Source organism: Trachurus trachurus (genome assembly GCF_905171665.1).
Source record: "Trachurus trachurus genome assembly, chromosome: 14".
Taxonomy (NCBI): domain Eukaryota; kingdom Metazoa; phylum Chordata; class Actinopteri; order Carangiformes; family Carangidae; genus Trachurus; species Trachurus trachurus.
In genome coordinates, this window is record NC_139903.1 from 30,763,566 (window position 1) to 30,781,425 (window position 17,860).

Below are 17,860 nucleotides of genomic sequence, written 5' to 3' on the forward strand. Positions count from 1 at the left end.
CACGATTGGTCGGCGTCGGCGGAAAAGGCGTGACGTGTACGTCGTTTTCATTGGTCCGCTTCGCTGCGGGCGTCACGCGTCACGGTCACGACGGGGATCGACGAAGTCTCCCGAGTAGACCCGAGTGATGCGGATCAGCTGACCGGGAGGATCTGTCGGGCTGTCGTCCTTCGGTTGGAATAAAAACAACGTTTCTGTGTTAAAGGATCACAAGTCAGAGCCGCGGACACCGACATGCCGTCACTACTGTTCTGCGGGCCGAAGATGGCCGCCTGCGGGATAGTCATCAGCATCTGGGGGGTCATCATGCTGGTAAGACCAAGACATATGGATCTCTGGGGCCGACTATTTCCTGGAGGGGCACTGTTTAGCGAGCATAATATTCTAGAGGACGTTGCCATCTTTAAGCTTTTATACCGGGGGGTTTAAAGCTCGTGAGATTCAGAATATAAAGAAACACAAACCAGCTGTCACACGACTGCACGTAGATTTTGAAGCAGGCTCCAGATAATAGACGGGGCCCAAGTAGGCCAAACAGGGTATAGGCTGCCTACGGCTCAGCAATGCACTAGTGAAGAGCCGAAGCCATCAGTCGAATAATCGATTATTGGTCATTTAAGAAGAAAAGTGAATGTGTTTGGTTTCAGACTGTTAGAACACTATGTAATCTACTATATATTAAATTACTGATAAACTAACGATCGAACCTCAGATGAATGGATGATGTGCTGGTAGTTAACATCTGTGTCTGTGTAATTAACACCATGGACCCAGCTAATGCCTGGTGCAAAGGAATGGTGTTGTCTCTGTCCGGGTGTCACAGCTCTGTGACATGATGGACAGTTAGTGATGGACTCTGAGACCCTTCAGCCTCTGACAGATGAGAAGATAAAACATAAAAAAAAATGATGAGTTTTTAAAACAGGAACTAAGCCCCGCCCCTCAGTCATGTGACTCTTCTCTTCACCCTCATGTGATGTTTCAGAGCAGGAAGTCAGTTTTTCCACTTCCACAATAAAACATCAGAAAAACCCCAGTGAGCAGCTCATGACCAACTTACACATGGAGAAATGTAACTTTAACTGAGGATGATCATGGTTTCATTTCTAGATTCTTTTTTTTATTATTATTAATCATCACTTTAATGTCCAACTCAAATACATTAAAACCACTGAGGTGAGAAATAGTTTAACTTTATTTCAAAAACAGAATAATAAAATGCGGAATTACATGCATTGAGGTGAAATGAGGAAAAAAAAAAACTGAAATAAATGGTTGGAAATAAAAAATCAAGCGAAACTGAGACAAAACAGAAAATATGAAATAATGTTCAAAAAATGCTAAAGGAGAGGGAAGTGAGTGAAACAAAAAAGGAGGAAAATGAACCAAACAGCTTCAATATATAAACACATAGCAAGAACTAAATAGGAGCCATTATATCAGTGATCAATCAATAATCAGCTTAATCACAGACACTTTGATTTTTTATTGGGAATCTCCAGAGTTGTGACGGTGACGTTGTGGCTCTTGACCTCACAGTGACCCCTCTGTGTTGTGTGTGTTTCAGGCGATGCTCGGGATTTTCTTCAGCGCCAAGTCTGCCGTGCTGATCGAGGACGTCCCGTTCACCGAGGAGGACATCCGCAACGAGTGAGTCCCCAACAGATAACATGCTAACATCTCTGCTATCCTGAACGTCACCTCTTCTCTCCTGAGCGTCCCCTGACTGTCTCCAGGGGCGGGTCCAGAGTATTCTCTGGAGGGGGGCACAGGGGGTAGCAACAGTGAATCTGGGGGGGGGGGGGGGCCCAAAAGTAACAAAAATGAAGGCTGCCACTGATAATAAGTCTTAGAATAAGCAACACAATAAATTCTAACAGTGAACATCAATATCTTATCCACCTTTTTCCGAACGTCAAAAACTAGGGATGCACATTTTGAATTTTTTTTCTGACTGATAACCGACGCTCGTTAACCGATTATTAACCGTTAACCGATAAGATTAAAAATCTTGCGGCGCACGGCCAAAAAAAAAAATTTTTTTGGTATCAAATTTTTTTTTTTTGCCGTTAAATACACACGTGCGCCGCGACAGCTGATCAGTGTGCTCTGTCTCAGCTGATCGCGCTCATATGGAGGTTAGATCGTCCAATGTAGAACTGTTTTTATACAAAGTGCAGCCAAACACCAGGCTGAAGGAGCAGCAGAGCTCCTCTGACAGCTTCTCTGTGGAGCTGCAGGAGAGCTGCAGGTGAACAGGCTGGAGAGCAGCGACGTCCTCTTTTTTTTTTTTTTTCTTTCCAGCGCCGTTGTTACAGGTGATGCACATCTATGTCCGTGTAGGTTACATTTATTGTCTGACCTTCCTTCATGGGGGCTGCTGCACATACTGTCAGTCCTCCTGTGTAACTTTTTGCTGCGAAATATGACTGTAGGCACGTGAACTCTGCACGTGTCGACACGCCCCCATGAGTTGACGACATAAGGAGCTAATAAAATAAATAAATAACCGATAGTATTAATCGGTCAAAGTTCTTGTTATCGGTTAACGGTTAAACGGTTAATCATGTGCATCCCTATCAAAAACGTAAGCCTGTTTTGCCGGTTTTGCTCTTCCGGTGGAATTTTATGTTTACGTTTCCATGGTTTCGGTAGTCGCGGTAAATGCATGGATTTATTTTTATTTTTTTTCAATGAAAATCTGTAAAGCGCATGGATCATCACACCAGCTTTGAACAATGGATATCACACAAATTGACATCCGTGTTAAAAGCCAGCGTTAATAGATCCATGAGTTTACCGCAACTATGACAACGACTGAAAACCATGGAAACGTAAACGTACAATTCCACCAAACCGGCAAAACCGGCTTCCGGGTTTGACCATAGATGACGTTCGGAAACTTGTGGACACTCTTACCCAGTAGTTAGAGCTCAGCTCAAGGGGGGAGTTGTGGGTTCTACAAGTGAAGACCACTTCCACGTTCAAAAAGCTGCAGTACCCCGGCGGCCTCTGGGGGCTGGCTCCAGAAGGGAGCAACTCTCCATTGACCCCCATGTTAAAATAGCCGACTTTACAGCTTAGAAAAACATATTTACAGCTGGGTAAATTTTTTGTTTTTGGTCTCTACCGATAGTTTCCACCTCCGTGAACACTGTGTGTGTGGGGGGTGGGGGGGGGGGGGGGGGGGGGGGGGGGGGGGGGTTGTACCACAACCGTTTCAGTATTGTTTAGGCTTCAAATCCGTACATAAATTGAGGCGTGGTTACGTTGAGTGACAGGTTCACAGAGAGTTTACCGGCTGTTAATTGGTTGCTCCGAGTTCAGTGGGCAGGTTCTCAGCCGGCTAACCGCCGCACCTCTCCAAATATGGCAAGTAGACTCCACCTAAAATCCAAGATGGCGCAGTTCAAATGCCCGTAGTAGCGGCACAAAACAGACTCCCCCGAACCAATAGGTGACGAGACGGGTGCTACGGTGGCCAATCAGATTGCAGGGGGTGTCTCTCCTCTCCTGAGTGTCTCTGGTCTTGTCTCCACAGTAAAAACCCTCCTCAGAACATCTACAGTCTCTACAACCAGGTGGGCATCAACTGTTTCATCGCGGCGGCCATCTACGTGGCGGTGGGCGCCGTCTCTCTCTGTCAGGTCCGACTCAACAAGCGGCAGGAGTACATGGTCACATAGAGCGTTGCCATGACGACCGGGGCCCGACCTCTGACCTTTGACCTCTGACCTGAGCAGGTCACCTTCCACACAGTCGAGGTCACAGGAGCTGATTGGCCGGTTCTCCTGACTTATTTATTTTCTAACCTCGATGTGTTTGTTGTTGTTGTTTGTTATTGTTGTGTGATGTTTATTGTTGATGAAATGTTGCATCATTCCTTTGATCTGGTTTACTGAGTAATTGAAACGTGAGATGAAACAGAGTGTCGTTTTGTTGATTCAGAGGAAACCGCTGTTTACTGGAAACACAGTGTTACCATGGGAACACGTATCGTTGTTTGTATTGGTGGAGTTTTTCCTTTGCAATAAAGTGCGAGTGTGAAAACTGAACTTGAACGCGTCTGTGTTTGGTCTCAAGTGAATCATTCAGAGTGTTTAAGGGATAGTTCACCCAAAATTCAAATTTAACTCATTATCTACTCACCCTCATGTCGACTAAGAGCTGTGAGAATTTTCAGAGTCCTCCGTGCCTTCTCTGAGTTACCGGGGGGTCCGCGCAGCAGTATTTGTCCATATAATGGTTGTCAATGGATACCAACTTTCTTCGTCCAAAAAGACACACCAAAAAACATCCAAATACCTCCATACTGCTCGTGTGTAATGTCCCTCTTGTATTGAAGCCCCGACATGAGAAATTGTTCCGAAAAAAATTAAATAAGTCTATATTTTAAACTTGTTTGTAGCGGAAGCTCCCAGTGTTCCTGTGTCAGTGCAAATCTCGCGTGATTTGCACTGACCGGCGGAACAATTTCTCATGTCGGGGCTTCAATACAAGAGGGACATTACAGACGAGCAGTATGGAGGTATTTGGATGTTTTTTGGTGTGTCTTTTTGGACGAAGAAAGTTGGTATCCATTGACAACCATTATATGGACAAATACTGCTGCACGGACCCCCGCGTAACTCAGAGAAGGGACGGAGGACTCACAGCTCTTAGTCGACATGAGGGTGAGTAGATAATGAGTGAAATTTGAATTTTGGGTGAACTATCCCTTTAATTGATCCTGATGAGATAACTCATTACATTATTATCAATCTGGTCTCACTGACCTCCATCCTGGAGGAGCACAACCCTCCACAGCTCAGGAAGCTGCCCTAAAGTCTGAAGGCCGAAAATAATAATTGAGTACAAAGATACAGTACGTACACTTTATTGTCCTGATGGGGAAATCTGTAAAGATCTAAATTCCTGCTCCCATAGCAACACAGATACAAACATAAGATAAAACATTCATTCACCCATAAAAAAACTAAAAAAAATAAAAACATTATGCAACTCCTGAATGAAAGGGGGCAGAAAGAAGTGAACTTATGTTGTCTAGCACTTTTTTAAGAAATCCTTCCACAAATTAGAGAATAGAAAATGTATCCAAGCAAAGAAGAAAGGGAAGAAGGAGAAGAAGAACAACAAACATAAAAAAAGAAGCGCCAACAACTGTGGGTCAGACGGTTCTGAAGTAGCTGATGTCCTAAAGTCCCTGAGGAGCTCCGCCCCTTTTTGTTTTAGGCACGTCAGGTGTTTACATTCTTCTCCAATTTGCAGCACCATCCAAGACGCCTCTGATCCATCCCACTTTTTTTAAATTCATTTTTATTAACATTTTCTCATTATAACAAATATGTGGTGCTGGATAGCCATTACAGAGACATGAGATGGGTGTGGGTACATATCAATCACACGACATGACATTAATCCATAAGTAAATAAAAAGACTATTATATTTCTGGAAACATCTTCTCTTACAGCGCCTAAAACCTTTGCACAGTCCTGAATGTTGTTGAATAAACAGCTACAGATCAACAGGTTCAGTTCAACCCGTGACCAAGTCGACAGTTTAATGTCTCAGTTCAGAGAAGGAATCATGAAAAATACAAATACTAGTGATCTCAGTTGTATCATGATGCCTCCTCCAACACTGTGTAGAGACGTCTTTTAGTCTTTTTGTAGAGACATCATCACCAGGTGCTTCATCCCCGACAAAAACTCATTTTCTAAATGTCTCTAACAGTCGACACATGATGTGCTCCAGATTCTCTGAAACTGTGAACTCACATTTTAATTCAAACTATATCAAGGTATGTTATAGCTGTTGTAAATGTCATATTTTATTCCACATAAAGAAAAGATTCATTGCTCGTGTTAATTTCACCTTAGTACACAGTCACACGTGGAAAACACACCGATGTATTTAACTGAATGTGCTACACTAACACTCAGCAATCGAGAAAAACTGTAACAGTCACTGCAGCCTCCATGTGCTAAGACACATTTCTCGAAAGCTGCTCTCCTTTCCTCTAATCTGTGAACACAAACCCCAGTTTCCAAGCTACATTCACAAAACCTCAGACTCTTCTTGCAAAACCAAACTTTCACCTCAAAACAGTTCAATCTGTGCCCAGAATTGAACTATGTTGTCAAATCGTGCCCCGAGTCAATCAAAATTAAAAACACTACTGAGCAGTCACTAAACACTACATAGACAAATAGAAAACACAATGCAACACAAGGTTTTGGCAGCAAACCTGTTGGTTTAGCAGCTGCCTCTTTGACCTAGATTGACACAAGCAATGGAGGAACATAACCCCTTTTTGTTTTTGTTTTTCAAAACAAAAAACCTGTGCATTTACACTGTAGCACTTCTCTCCTTCCCTTTCTTTCACCCTCCTCCCTCCCTCCCCACATCCATTTCATCCCCTTTTCCTTCTTTCTTCTTCCCATAAATGCATGTTGCAAAACAAAAAACCTGTGCATTTAGCACTTGTACATAGTACTCTAGTACAAAAACCAGAAATCTTGTGCATTTTACACGTAGCACTTGTACAGTACAATAACAAACAGAAATCTTGTGCATTTAGCACTTGATGTTATTAAAAATATAGAAATGAGAAGTGCATAACTCAGCCACAGCATCATTTCTCTGTACTGGATCAGGCCACAGGACTTCATCCTGAACTAGCTACAGTATATGTTCCCTCACATCATTGGACACAAGTGTTATCAATTTTGAGTTGTGTTCCACCGGTGAAACTTGTGCTTTACTTGTGTTTGACTTTTGCCCCCTGTGCTCAGCATTATGCAACACACGTGCATCACAATGAAAATGTGTTGGTAAGTTGTGTCTAAACAGGTGAAAAGTGCTGATGGTTTTGCCAAAAGAGAGAGACTGATTCAATCAGTGGGTTCAGGCAACTGAGCATTTGGTTCAGACAACAGGGTTTATAGTCCAGGCAAAATAGCGTTTTACGACAGACTAATTGTCACAGAAGGTTTTTCACCATACATAATTTCTATGAGGTGTCTAGAACAACATACTAAAAGTCCTAAGAAATCCTAGTTGGGGAAATATGTTTAATTCGCATCATTATTTACTGTATAAGTCTATGGTGCTGACAACAATACACCCCAATGGGGCTACTTTTTTCCTTTACTCCTATCACAATGAAACTTTACATGATGAAAGTATCCATGAAATGTAACATTTTTTGTATTACAAGTTTCTTTGAAAATTAATTTGAATATGCAAATGAGACTTACACTAATCAAATATGCCCAAAATACACCCGAATAGGCTTCTTTTTTTCCTTTACTCCTACCACAATGAAACTTTACACAATGAAAATAGACATTAAAAGTAACATTTTTTGTAAGTTTCTTGGAAAATGAATTTGAATATGCAAATGAGCAATACACTAATGGAATATGCCCAAAATACACCCGAGTAGGCTTATTTTCTTCCTTTACTCCTACCACAGTCACACTTCACACAATAAAAGTATACATGAAAAGTAACATTTCTGTATTTCAAGTTTCTTGGAAAATCTATTTTAAATATGTAAATGAGCTCAAAACTAATTGACTTATGGCCAAGAAGCCATAAAGCCACAAGCAGCAACAGGGGCCAAATAACTAACACATTCCATTCAATAAGTTAAAGTAACATTGCCGTTTTTTCGGCCTTAAAATAATGTTTCCAGACTCATTGCAATGGTTCCAACTTGAAACTTGAAATACAGAAATGCTACTTTTCATGTATAGGCCTACTTTCATTTTGTGACGTGTGATTGTGGTAGGAGTAAAGGAAGAAAATAAGCCTATTCGGGTGTATTTTGGGCATATTCCATTAGTGTATTGCTCATTTGCATATTCAAATTCATTTTCCAAGAAACTTGTAATACAAAAAATGTTACTTTTAATGTCTACTTTCATTGTGCAATGTTTCATTGTGGTAGGAGTAAAGGAAAAAAAGAAGCCTATTCGGGTGTATTTTGGGCATATTTGATTAGTGTAAGGCTCATTTGCATATTCAAATTAATTTCCAAAGAAACTTGTAATATAAAAAATGTTACATTTCATGGATACTTTCATCATGTAAAGTTTCATTGTGATAGGAGTAAAGGAAAAAAATAGCTCCATTGGGGTGTATTGTTGTCGGCACCATAGACTTATACAGTAAATAATGATGCGAATTAAACATATTTCCCCAACTAGGATTTCTTAGGACTTTTAGTATGTTGTTCTAGACACCTCATAGAAATGATGTATGGTGAAAAACCTTCTGTGACAATTAGTTCTATATTTGGGTCCAAAATGAGCTAAATTGCCTGGACTATTAGTGTTTTAGCAATCGAGAAAAACTGTAATAAAGATGATACAGGATGTAGACCAGTGTGAGCTGTCGCCCCCTGGTGGGATAAGAAGGTGCTGCACAAAGTCTTAGACTAAGTACATGAAGTCACACATTTAGAAGAAACTGTGGTCAGAAGTGAGAGCGTGTAAAGTTCAATCAGAGTGAGGTCAAACTAAGTTGAAGAAACATTTTATTTCCTCTATTAAAGACCAGAGTGAGTGAGTGAATGAGCTCAGTTTTAAAGATCAGAATGGGAACAAAGAGCAAAAACAAGATTGTATTTTTATTTCTACTAGATTTTATTAAAAAATATTATCAACAAAATCATCAGTAAACACGCGCACGCACACACACACAGAGTTTGTGTTTAACAGACGTCATGTGGAGCGAGGAACAGTGAAACTGAATTTACTTTGGAAAAAAACAAACCAAAAAAAAAGAAAAAAGAAAAAAAAAAGTGGCAGCTGATGACAAAGAGCAGAAGTAACTAATCAAAATCAATCACTGATCAATAAGTGAAGCGTTTCATTTCAAGGACGTTGCATCCAATTTAAGAATTAAAGGTGGAGGATAAAAGTGACCCCATGTCCAACTTTCAAAAATAGATTTCTGTAACCACGTGTTCATGTGGAAGGAAACGCTTTGCTTTAGAAAACCTGACACACTGATGAAGTGCAACAAAAAAGTAAACAAAAACAAAAAAACACTTGTTTGTCGTTGTTGATCTCGGTTTAGACACACGTTCGATTTTACATTCAAACCAAACAGAAAAACAACAAATCTACAAAAATAGACCATTCGGCATTTTACACTTTGCATGTTGAGTTTTCCTCTGAGTCGTCGTTGTGCGCGTCCAAACCCCCTCGTTTCGTATTCACATAGATCGTCTTTATACACATATTGACAGATGCTAAGCTAACGGCTAACTGACTGACTTGATGTGTGGGCGTTGGAGTGTGAGTCTGACGGGACGTCGACGATCAGCGCATCATTTAAAAAGGAGTCGGTCGAGTGTTTTTCTGCGTCGAGATGACCTCAGCCTCGTCCTGCCATCAGCTGATCGGGGAGGATTCATCTATCCACATATTCATCATTGGTTGGAGCTCCACTGATGGTTGTACGTTTTATCAGTGGATTCAAAATGAATCAAACACTGACCGACTCTTCTCGGCCGGTGAAGCCTTCAAACCCAGTCAAACCGGTTTGAACCAGTTCTACACAGTGAGCTCCTCCTCCTCTCATTTAAATATACATACATATATATATTTTAGGTAAAATAAACCAGGGTTTCAAACAGAAAAAACTAAGATGTAACTAAACTTTCCTGTTTTCCTGTCCATCATTTTGAGACCCCCCACACACACACACATACACATACATACACACTTGGACCCCTGGGGGCCTCAGTCTGACAATCGCTGCTCTAAAATAACAGATGAAGTGAAGCAGCTGACCGCTCTGAGTAACTGTGACTGACACACACACACACACACACACACACACACACACACACACACACACACACACACGAGGAATGAGCGAGCGCAGACTCAAGCGGGCGACGTGCAGGACGTGAAGCAGCTGCAGGTTCTGACCGGTCTGAGACTCCCAGACTTTTCTGATCCTTTCTTCAATCACGGCGTCATGATGTCACGACGTCACCCCACACACACACACACTCATTGGCTGACGGAAACGGCAGGCGAGGCGTCTCATTGGCTGACGATGAGCTGGCGCAGGTAGGACTGCGTGAGGCCCCTCAGCTCCTCCAGGGTGTAGTCCTCGGGCATGGGCAGGCGGGTGATGTGGGGGGCCAGCTGGGCCAGAGGGATGCTGAGGGAGTCGCCCTGCTGCAGGCTCAGCACCGCACGCAGGATGTTGGCCACGCGCTTCGCCATCTCTGCAGAGAGGGGGGGGAGGAGGAGGGGGAGGAGGGGGTTAAAGGGATAGTAGCATTTTTTTTAAAGTGGGGCCCTGCCCAGAGATTTACAACATACAGTGTTGTGAACAGACCCAAAGAAACGGCCTATTTTCACGACCTAAAAGAGGTTTTACCTGAAAAAAATACACAGTTCCATTGTTCACTATGATATAATTTTTTCCTGCCCCTCAAAGTGCAGGAAAAACGCAGCCTAACCTAACCAACTCACGTGTCCTTCCACCCAGGGTTAGCGCCCTCTGATCAGCAGTTGGCAGCAGGGCTATGGGCTGGCGTTGCTAACGGGAGGAGTGCAGAGAGTCTTCTACTGCAATTAAAGTACTTAGGGGCTATTTGTAGATCATACAACCCAACAACCCCCAACCCCACTTTAAAAAAAATGCTACTATCCCTTTAAAGCTTCACTCAACACACTGTGGTGGTCAGATGACTGTCGGTTACACTCCACACCTTCAGTCTCATGCAAGTGTCCTGACAATATTCAGTGAAGTTTCCTGTTTGCAGCTGCAACTGAAGAAGGGAGCTGATCTCAGGTCAGTTCAACCTGATCAGATCAGTGTAGAGCTGCAACTATTTATTTTACTAGTATATTTTTGGGGGCTTTTTTGCCTTGGACAGGAGAGTTGAGAAAGAGACAGGAAATGGGAGGTAGAGAGGGGGAATGACACGCAGGACAGGGCTCGACGCGGGATTCGAACCGGGGCCTGCAGTGAGGACTATAGCCTCAATACATGGGGCGGGTGCTCTAAACACCGCCCCAAGCTGCAACAATTAATCAATTAATTAAACAATAATCAATTATTATATCAATCATCAACTATTCTGATAATCAAATAATTGGTTTGAGTAGTTTTAACAAAAAAACTCAAAATTCTCTGATTTCAGCTTCTTCAATGTGAATATTTCTGGTTTCTTTGTTCCTTTATGACAATAAACTCAGTCTCTCTTTGGTTTGTGGACAAAACAAGACATTTGAGGACGTCATCTGGTGGTTTGGGAAACAATGATTGACATTTTTCAACATTTTACTGACCAAACTACTAGAGCTGCAACTTAAAATAATGTTAAAAAATAGGGATGCACCGATACCGATACTGGTATCAAGTATCAGTTCGATACCGGGCATAAGTACTCGTAAAATCCTCTCACCTGATTGGGCGAGCCGGTCTCTGGCCGTGCTGCAGGGCAGCAGCTCGATCCTGCTGCAGAGAGACGTGACGTCGGTATAGAGACACTCCAGCTCGTAGCCGGCGTTCTCCATCTGAGGACGAGGAGGAGACGCGTCACACACTACACACCCACTACTACACACACACACCCCGCTGCTGCGTTTAAGGGCCGTGGGAGAGACGGTACCTGCTGGATGTCCTGCAGGGTCTTGATGACTCTGATGTAGTCCAGGTAGACCCTCCCCGCCGTGTCCCAGTCCTGGATGGTGGTGCTGCGCTCGGGGACGGCCAGGCCCTCCAGGAACTCCAGCAGGTAGTCGTGGTTGTCGTTGATGATGCAGTCTGAGGGAGGAGCAGAGGACACAACGCCGTTAGAACCTCGGAGCCGACTCGGACCGTCGCAGACCGAACCGGCGAGGGGGACTGACCCGAGGCCAGGTGCTGGATCAGCAGCCGGTGGCACTGGCTCCAGTAGCCGGCCCGGTACAGGTGCAGAGCCTCCTGGTGTCTGTCGGCGTCCCGACGGGCCCGCGTGGCCTTGGCCTCGTGGAGCCAGCGCTCCGGGATCTGAAGCCTCTGGGTCAGGAAGCGCTCCCTCTGGACAGACTCGTCCGTCTCCTGCAGGGGACAGTGGAGGGTCAACATGTCCCGCACGGCGCGCTCCCGCTGACTGAGGACAGAGAGGGACAGAGAGGGACAGAGAGGGACAGAGAGGGACAAGGGTTAACCATGGGTCGGAGACTGGGCGGGGCACACAGCAAACACTCAAATATCTCACCAAGAATATTTGTCTCATTTCTAGTCAAAACTAATCTCTTTCAACTTAGAATAAGACTCATCACCTAAAAATGAACTTGTTTTTAGATAATTTTCACTTGTTTCAAAGTGGAAAGAGATTAGTTTTGACTAGAAACGAGACATTTTGACAAGAAAAAGGACAAATATTCTTGGAAAGATGTTTTTTGCACGTTTGCACGTGTTACGTGTCTTATTCTAACAAATTTTCACTTGAAATAAGTAGAAAAATCTGATAGTGGAGCAAGTTTTTCTTCCTTATTACAAGCACAAAAAACTTGCTTTCACTGGCAGATTTTTCTACTTATTTCAAGTGAAAATTTGTTTGAAACAAGTGAAAATGATCTAAAAACAAGTTCATTTTTTAGGTGATGAGTCTTATTTTAAGTGGAAAGAGATTAGTTTTGACTAGAAATGAGACATTTTGACAAGAAAAAGGACAAATATTCTTGGAAAGATTTTTGTTGCAGTGCAGAGGAAGCGGGCCGTGAGGAGACGTACGTGTGGTCTGGGATGTGCAGCAGGATGAAGATGGCCATGTGCCACAGGCCGGCGCTCTCCAGCTGAGCGGCGTAGCTGCTGTGCAGCAGGCCCTGGCGGGAGCTGCTCAGGTGGCTGTAGTGCAGCGCCTGCAGGACGCCCCACAGGTGCCAGCTCAGACGGTAGTCCAGACGCTGCCAGGTGACCGTCAGAGGGTCCAGCAGCTGCTGCAGGCTGTAGTGTCTGCAGGACGGGGACGGAGGGACAGGTCAGTGTGAACTAGGGCTTTGACATTTGCCCCAAATAAATCATATTCGAACTTCGTTTGCTTATTAATATTCAAATATTTATTGATAATATTTGTAACACTTGATCACAACTGCTGGGATGTCCAGTTTTAAAATGAAACCTAAGGAGTGAAATTGCATTGAACTCTCTATAATCATGTTAATACATTTATGTTGAATAACTTCATTTAATGCATCATGTTACTCTTTTATAATCATGTTAAAAAGGGACAACGAGGAGTTTCTCCATCGGCAGAACGAAAAATTCTGCGACAATAAAAAAGTCTCATATTAATGTGGATGAATCTACGTTGACCACACTTGTTAATGGGCCCATTTTCGATAAATATATGGTTTTGTCTCTATGGTTATTTTGTTATTATTAGTGGTGGTGGAAATGCTGGGCGAGCCGACCAGCGTTTCTTTACTTTCGGTTTCGTGGCGAGTCATGAGAATAACGCAGCTGAATCGCCGTTTATGGTCAGAACTACGACGGTATGTGATCATCTTTGAACCTCTGACTTTAATTCTTGATGAATGAAAACATGAGTCTGTCTTGCGCCGGTCAAAGAATTTCACGGTGCGCGGAGGCTCATAAATGTAGTGTGAAAACGCTTCGCTTTTCCAAAACTCCTCGTTGTCCCTTTAAAGACGTAATGTGAACAGCCTAACAAAAAATCGGATTTGGGGAATTTGTGCGTGGAGACTGCCTCACCTGTCACTGTAGAGTTTGAGCAGGTGGAAGCACAGGTCGTACAGCGGCCGTTTAGACTCCTCCCCCTCCTCCTCCTCCTCCTCCAGGTCCGGCTGCTCCATCTCCAGGTACGGAGGCGTGGGGGCACAGGCGTACTTCCCCCCCTCACACGAGCCCTGCAGGACGGACAGGACCGGTCACTGAGTCAACTTAGAACAACACTGAGCAGGTGTTAGACGTATAGACGTGTATCTCCGGCGCTGACCTGGAAGGCAGCCTGGTACTTGTGCAGGGCGTCGGCCACCGAGGCGGTGGGCGGCAGCATGAACCACAGGTGCACCGCCACGCAGCGTTTCCAGTCCAGCTGAGAGCACACGTTCACCACCGAGTCCGACGACTGCCACACCTGTAGAGACAGGACACGCCTGAGCAACCTGTGACCCACACACACACACTCCCCAATGGTCGACTGAGTTTAAAGGGATAGTTCAACATTTTGGCAAATAGGCCCATTGTCAAAATCCTTATATTTTTAGGAGTAGGTTCATTAACTTTAATTGTCGGTGCAAGCTGTTTTTAGATCGGTGGGGCAGAGACGTGAGCTGCTCAGCTAACGCAATGGAGGTGAATGGTACTTTTGCTTTTCCCTCATCAAACTCATCAAATACACAATCCAACAACTCAAAAACGCTCTCATGGACAAGTTGTGACCTGCACATTCACCACGCTATGAAATAATGTAGAATTATGTAATATTACGACACATGAAGCAAATACTCGGAACTACTCTACCCAGCAGCCGTGTCTGGGATGTAGTTCCAGCTACGCATTTGCCTCGAAAACAACTCCCTCTTGTAATGTTCCATTATTATTACGAATGTGCAGGTCACAACTGGTCCACTTGAATGTTCTGGAGTTGTTGGATTGTGTATTTAGTTTGATGAGGGAAAAGCGAAAGTACCATTAGCCTCCGTTGCGTTAGCTGAGCAGCTCACGTCTCTGCTCCAGTGATCTAAAAACAGCTTGCACTGACGATTAAAGGTAATGAGACTACTCCTAAAAATATAGGGATTATGTGCCAAAATGTTGAACTATCCCTTTAAAGAGTTGTTGAAGGCCTCTGAGTTCTTCAGACGGGGTCGTACCGGTTTCCCTGCCAGCAGTGTGAAGATGCGCAGCCTCTCCTCAGGCAGGTAGCAGTCGGTCTGCAGCCGGTTCCAGTCGGCCAGCTGCAGACTCAGCAGGTCCCGGCTGTACTGGGAGCCCATGGCCTGGGACAGCAGCAGGGACAGACGGTGGTCTCCTGGGGGACAGACGGCTGGATGTCAGCGCTGCTGCATTGGTTACCACGGACACACGGAACACTTCAGCCTCATGTCAATTAAGGCACTGAGGGGAGGGGTGGAGTTTCAGCTATATCGGTGACAGCTCCTCTCCTACGTCTCTACTGTTTACTGCACCCTTTCAAAATAAAACTCACTTTTTCAGAGTAAGAGGAGGAGGTTTCAGAGACTTTGACAGTCAGTCTCAGATTTAACAACCTCATCTGCTGCACAAACTTGGACTCGTCCTCCTAACCTCCTGTTTATCTGCAACTAACCAACTCACTCAGTATCCTTCCACACAGGCAGGGGCTCCACATCCTAACGGCGTCATAACTTATTTTTATTTATTTATTTGAAAGGGACAATACACATTAATAACGGGGGAAACTAAGTAACTTTTTTGTTTACTCGTTACTAAAAGTAGTGCCGTTATTTCATAACATCATTCCTCCCATTACTGGTTCCAGTGAACAGGGGCATCTCTAGGATTTTGACACATCTGGGGCTTAGCCCAGAAGAGTTAAGCAGATGCGCCGAAATTTTTAGACAGAGACATTCGATCAATTCTCACACACTACAATTGCATTTACAGACAGATGTTAAAGCAGATATCAGTGGAATGTTTTTGTTAATATAAGTCCTAAATAGTCCTATTTTCCGTCAGCAATCACTTACATGAAGTATTTCAGCCTAAACACGAGTCTCTCCGTCACTCTGCTCTGCTGTAACCCGAGGAGAAAATTTTCCTTGTGGGATACAAGTGTTATCCAATGAGGAGAGAGAACGGCATGAAGGGCTGTGTGTGCAGCCAAGGGATGCGCGTGAATGTGGTGACGTAGCACGAGGACCAATTGATGCCTGACAAGGGCGGGGGCTGCTAACTCATGGTGCGTTCAAAGAAACTCGTACTTTGTGTTTTTCCTTCCTGTGAAGTCATACCAGTTCGATCTGGTACGAGTTCACGGGTCGGAAGTTACGAGTGGCCGTTATAGGGAACTTTCACAGACAACAGGATGGTAAAAACACGAGCTACGGGTTACCTGGAACGCTACCAAGTCGTAGTTGTGACTTGAAGCTGTAACTTACGGTTTCAAAAGCCTGCCTTGAACGCAGCATTAGCCGAAACGGCCGTGAAGCTGATATCTGCTTTAATAATAACAGATCGTTTTTTTCCCATGTAATATCAACTAGCTGCCAGCTAGCTAACGTTAGCTACTTCCCTCTAGTAGTTCCAGCTGCAACACTCTTTTCGAAATTATACATTTTTTACATAATTTCTATTCCCATTACCTCTTTGATTGCTGACCACCTTTGGGGGTAAAAACATGGAAATCTTTTTTTGTGACATCTTGTTACACTTCAGCTGCTAAAGACAGCTGAACAGCTTGCTGTTGTCAAGCCTGCCTGTTGTCAAGTGCGCCTGCTGCCTGACGCTGCTGTTTTGGGTGAATGACGTCACGTGCGACCTGGAGGTGTTAACCACTTGTGTGCCAAAGCCAAATTGAAAATTAATATTCGGGGCTAATTAAAAAACATCCGGGGCTTTAGCCCCAAATGTTTTAGCCTAGGGACGCCACTGCCAGTGAACACTCCTCTGCTCCAATCAGCTGCTCCTGCTCTCTCTCCTCCTCACCTTCCTTCTGTGCGAGCCGACACGCCTCGCTGATGCGGTTTCCTGTCAGGTAGCTGAAGATGGCGTCCGTGTGGCGGCCCTTCCCCGCCAGCGCCACCTCCTCCTCCACCCTGGAGGTGGCGCCGCTGGACAGCCAGGCCGAGAAGGTGCGGCGGCGCTCCAGCTGCTGCTCGTAGTCGCTGGGGGCCTCGGCGTCGGGCTCCTGGTCCACGGGGCCCAGACGGCCCCACAGGGCCTCACACAGGGTCCAGACCTCGGCCCAGTGGCCCAGGAGGGCTGGGGGGGGAGAGAGGGAGGGGGAGGAAGACTGTGAGACACATTCATCATCCTCCGTTTCCATAGCAACAGGTTCCGTATTTATTAGGGATGTCCTGATCCGATATAAACGCTCCGATAAAAGCAGAGAAAGAAGAAGAGCTATGGCTGCGATGCTAATTTCTGTTAGCCAGTCTATGAGATTTTACATTATACGTTAGCATTAAGCTAGCGGACTTTATGTTTAGTTTTGATACTGGCTGTGTGTGTTTTGAACGTTGTTTCAAACTATGTGGGTTTGATTAAACATCTTTGATGCTTAAATATTGCTGCTTAATATATTGCTTTACTCCACTTTTTATTTTATTTAGGCCATTTTTACTGTAGGGCAGGCTAATCTTCAATTTGGAGTGACAAATAAAACTTGAAGCAAGAAGATTTTGCCTTGAAACATGAAAAAAAAAAAAAATACACACAACTACAGAGCTACAGCAGCGACGGGAGGAGGAGGCTCTTCACAGCCTCAGCTGTAGAGGAGCATGGTTGTATGAACACATGAAGTTATATAGGCAGGTTATATTGTTACAGAAGCACCAGCCGTCTGTCACAGCTCCATCCAAACCGGTGCCGACTGCGCTGCTGCGCAGGGTGAAGTGTGCGTCCACCAAGCGCGTATGCAACACAAAAAAAGTTATTTCCGGTTTTATATCAGATTATTATCATCATTAGATGGAGCCTTGACGTGTTTGTGCGTGTCCGATCCCTACAACGTCTCTCTCTCCAAATATTTCTAATTGTTTGTCATGTTTAAATGACGTGTTTCAAAGGCGTCTGCATATTTTGAACATGAGAGAGAGTAATACGGATTAAAATTGTAATTTTCAACAGTGACAAGCAGTATTTATTTGCATTCCTACATTTACACAAGCG

The 17,860-nt window shown here is 44.2% G+C and overlaps 2 protein-coding genes across 9 annotated transcripts in view; one reads left to right on the forward strand and one right to left on the reverse strand.

The window, feature by feature from the left end:
* The first annotated feature begins 113 nt into the window (after positions 1-113).
* On the forward strand, positions 114-4,055 carry rnasekb (ribonuclease, RNase K b). Its single transcript, XM_083986633.1, has 3 exons — positions 114-312; positions 1,568-1,650; positions 3,542-4,055. The coding sequence occupies exons 1-3, from the start codon at positions 235-237 to the stop codon at positions 3,684-3,686; spliced, it is 306 nt and encodes a 101-aa protein (XP_083842759.1). The 5' UTR covers positions 114-234; the 3' UTR covers positions 3,687-4,055.
* A 4,640-nt stretch (positions 4,056-8,695) lies between these two features.
* nup98 (nucleoporin 98 and 96 precursor) overlaps positions 8,696-17,860 on the reverse strand; it is a 28,438-nt gene continuing 19,273 nt past the window's right edge. For all 8 annotated transcript variants that reach the window (XM_083987359.1, XM_083987358.1, XM_083987355.1 and 5 more), the window contains exons 27-35: positions 16,676-16,951; positions 14,863-15,020; positions 13,983-14,123; positions 13,739-13,893; positions 12,758-12,979; positions 11,890-12,131; positions 11,649-11,803; positions 11,442-11,553; positions 8,696-10,253 (exon numbers count right to left, since the gene is read on the reverse strand). In XM_083987359.1, the coding sequence (XP_083843485.1) occupies positions 10,066-10,253; positions 11,442-11,553; positions 11,649-11,803; positions 11,890-12,131; positions 12,758-12,979; positions 13,739-13,893; positions 13,983-14,123; positions 14,863-15,020; positions 16,676-16,951 (1,649 nt within the window). In that variant the 3' untranslated portion in view covers positions 8,696-10,065. The remainder of the gene's footprint in view (positions 10,254-11,441; positions 11,554-11,648; positions 11,804-11,889; positions 12,132-12,757; positions 12,980-13,738; positions 13,894-13,982; positions 14,124-14,862; positions 15,021-16,675; positions 16,952-17,860) is intronic.

Excerpts from the sequence above, each read along its gene's own strand:
- rnasekb (XM_083986633.1), top strand. The coding sequence starts at position 235 with ATGCCGTCACTACTGTTCTGCGGGCCGAAGATGGCCGCCTGCGGGATA. Across the intron at positions 313-1,567 it reads TCTGGGGGGTCATCATGCTG|GCGATGCTCGGGATTTTCTT; the intron begins GTAAGACCAAGA and ends TGTGTGTTTCAG. Across the intron at positions 1,651-3,541 it reads GAGGAGGACATCCGCAACGA|TAAAAACCCTCCTCAGAACA; the intron begins GTGAGTCCCCAA and ends TTGTCTCCACAG.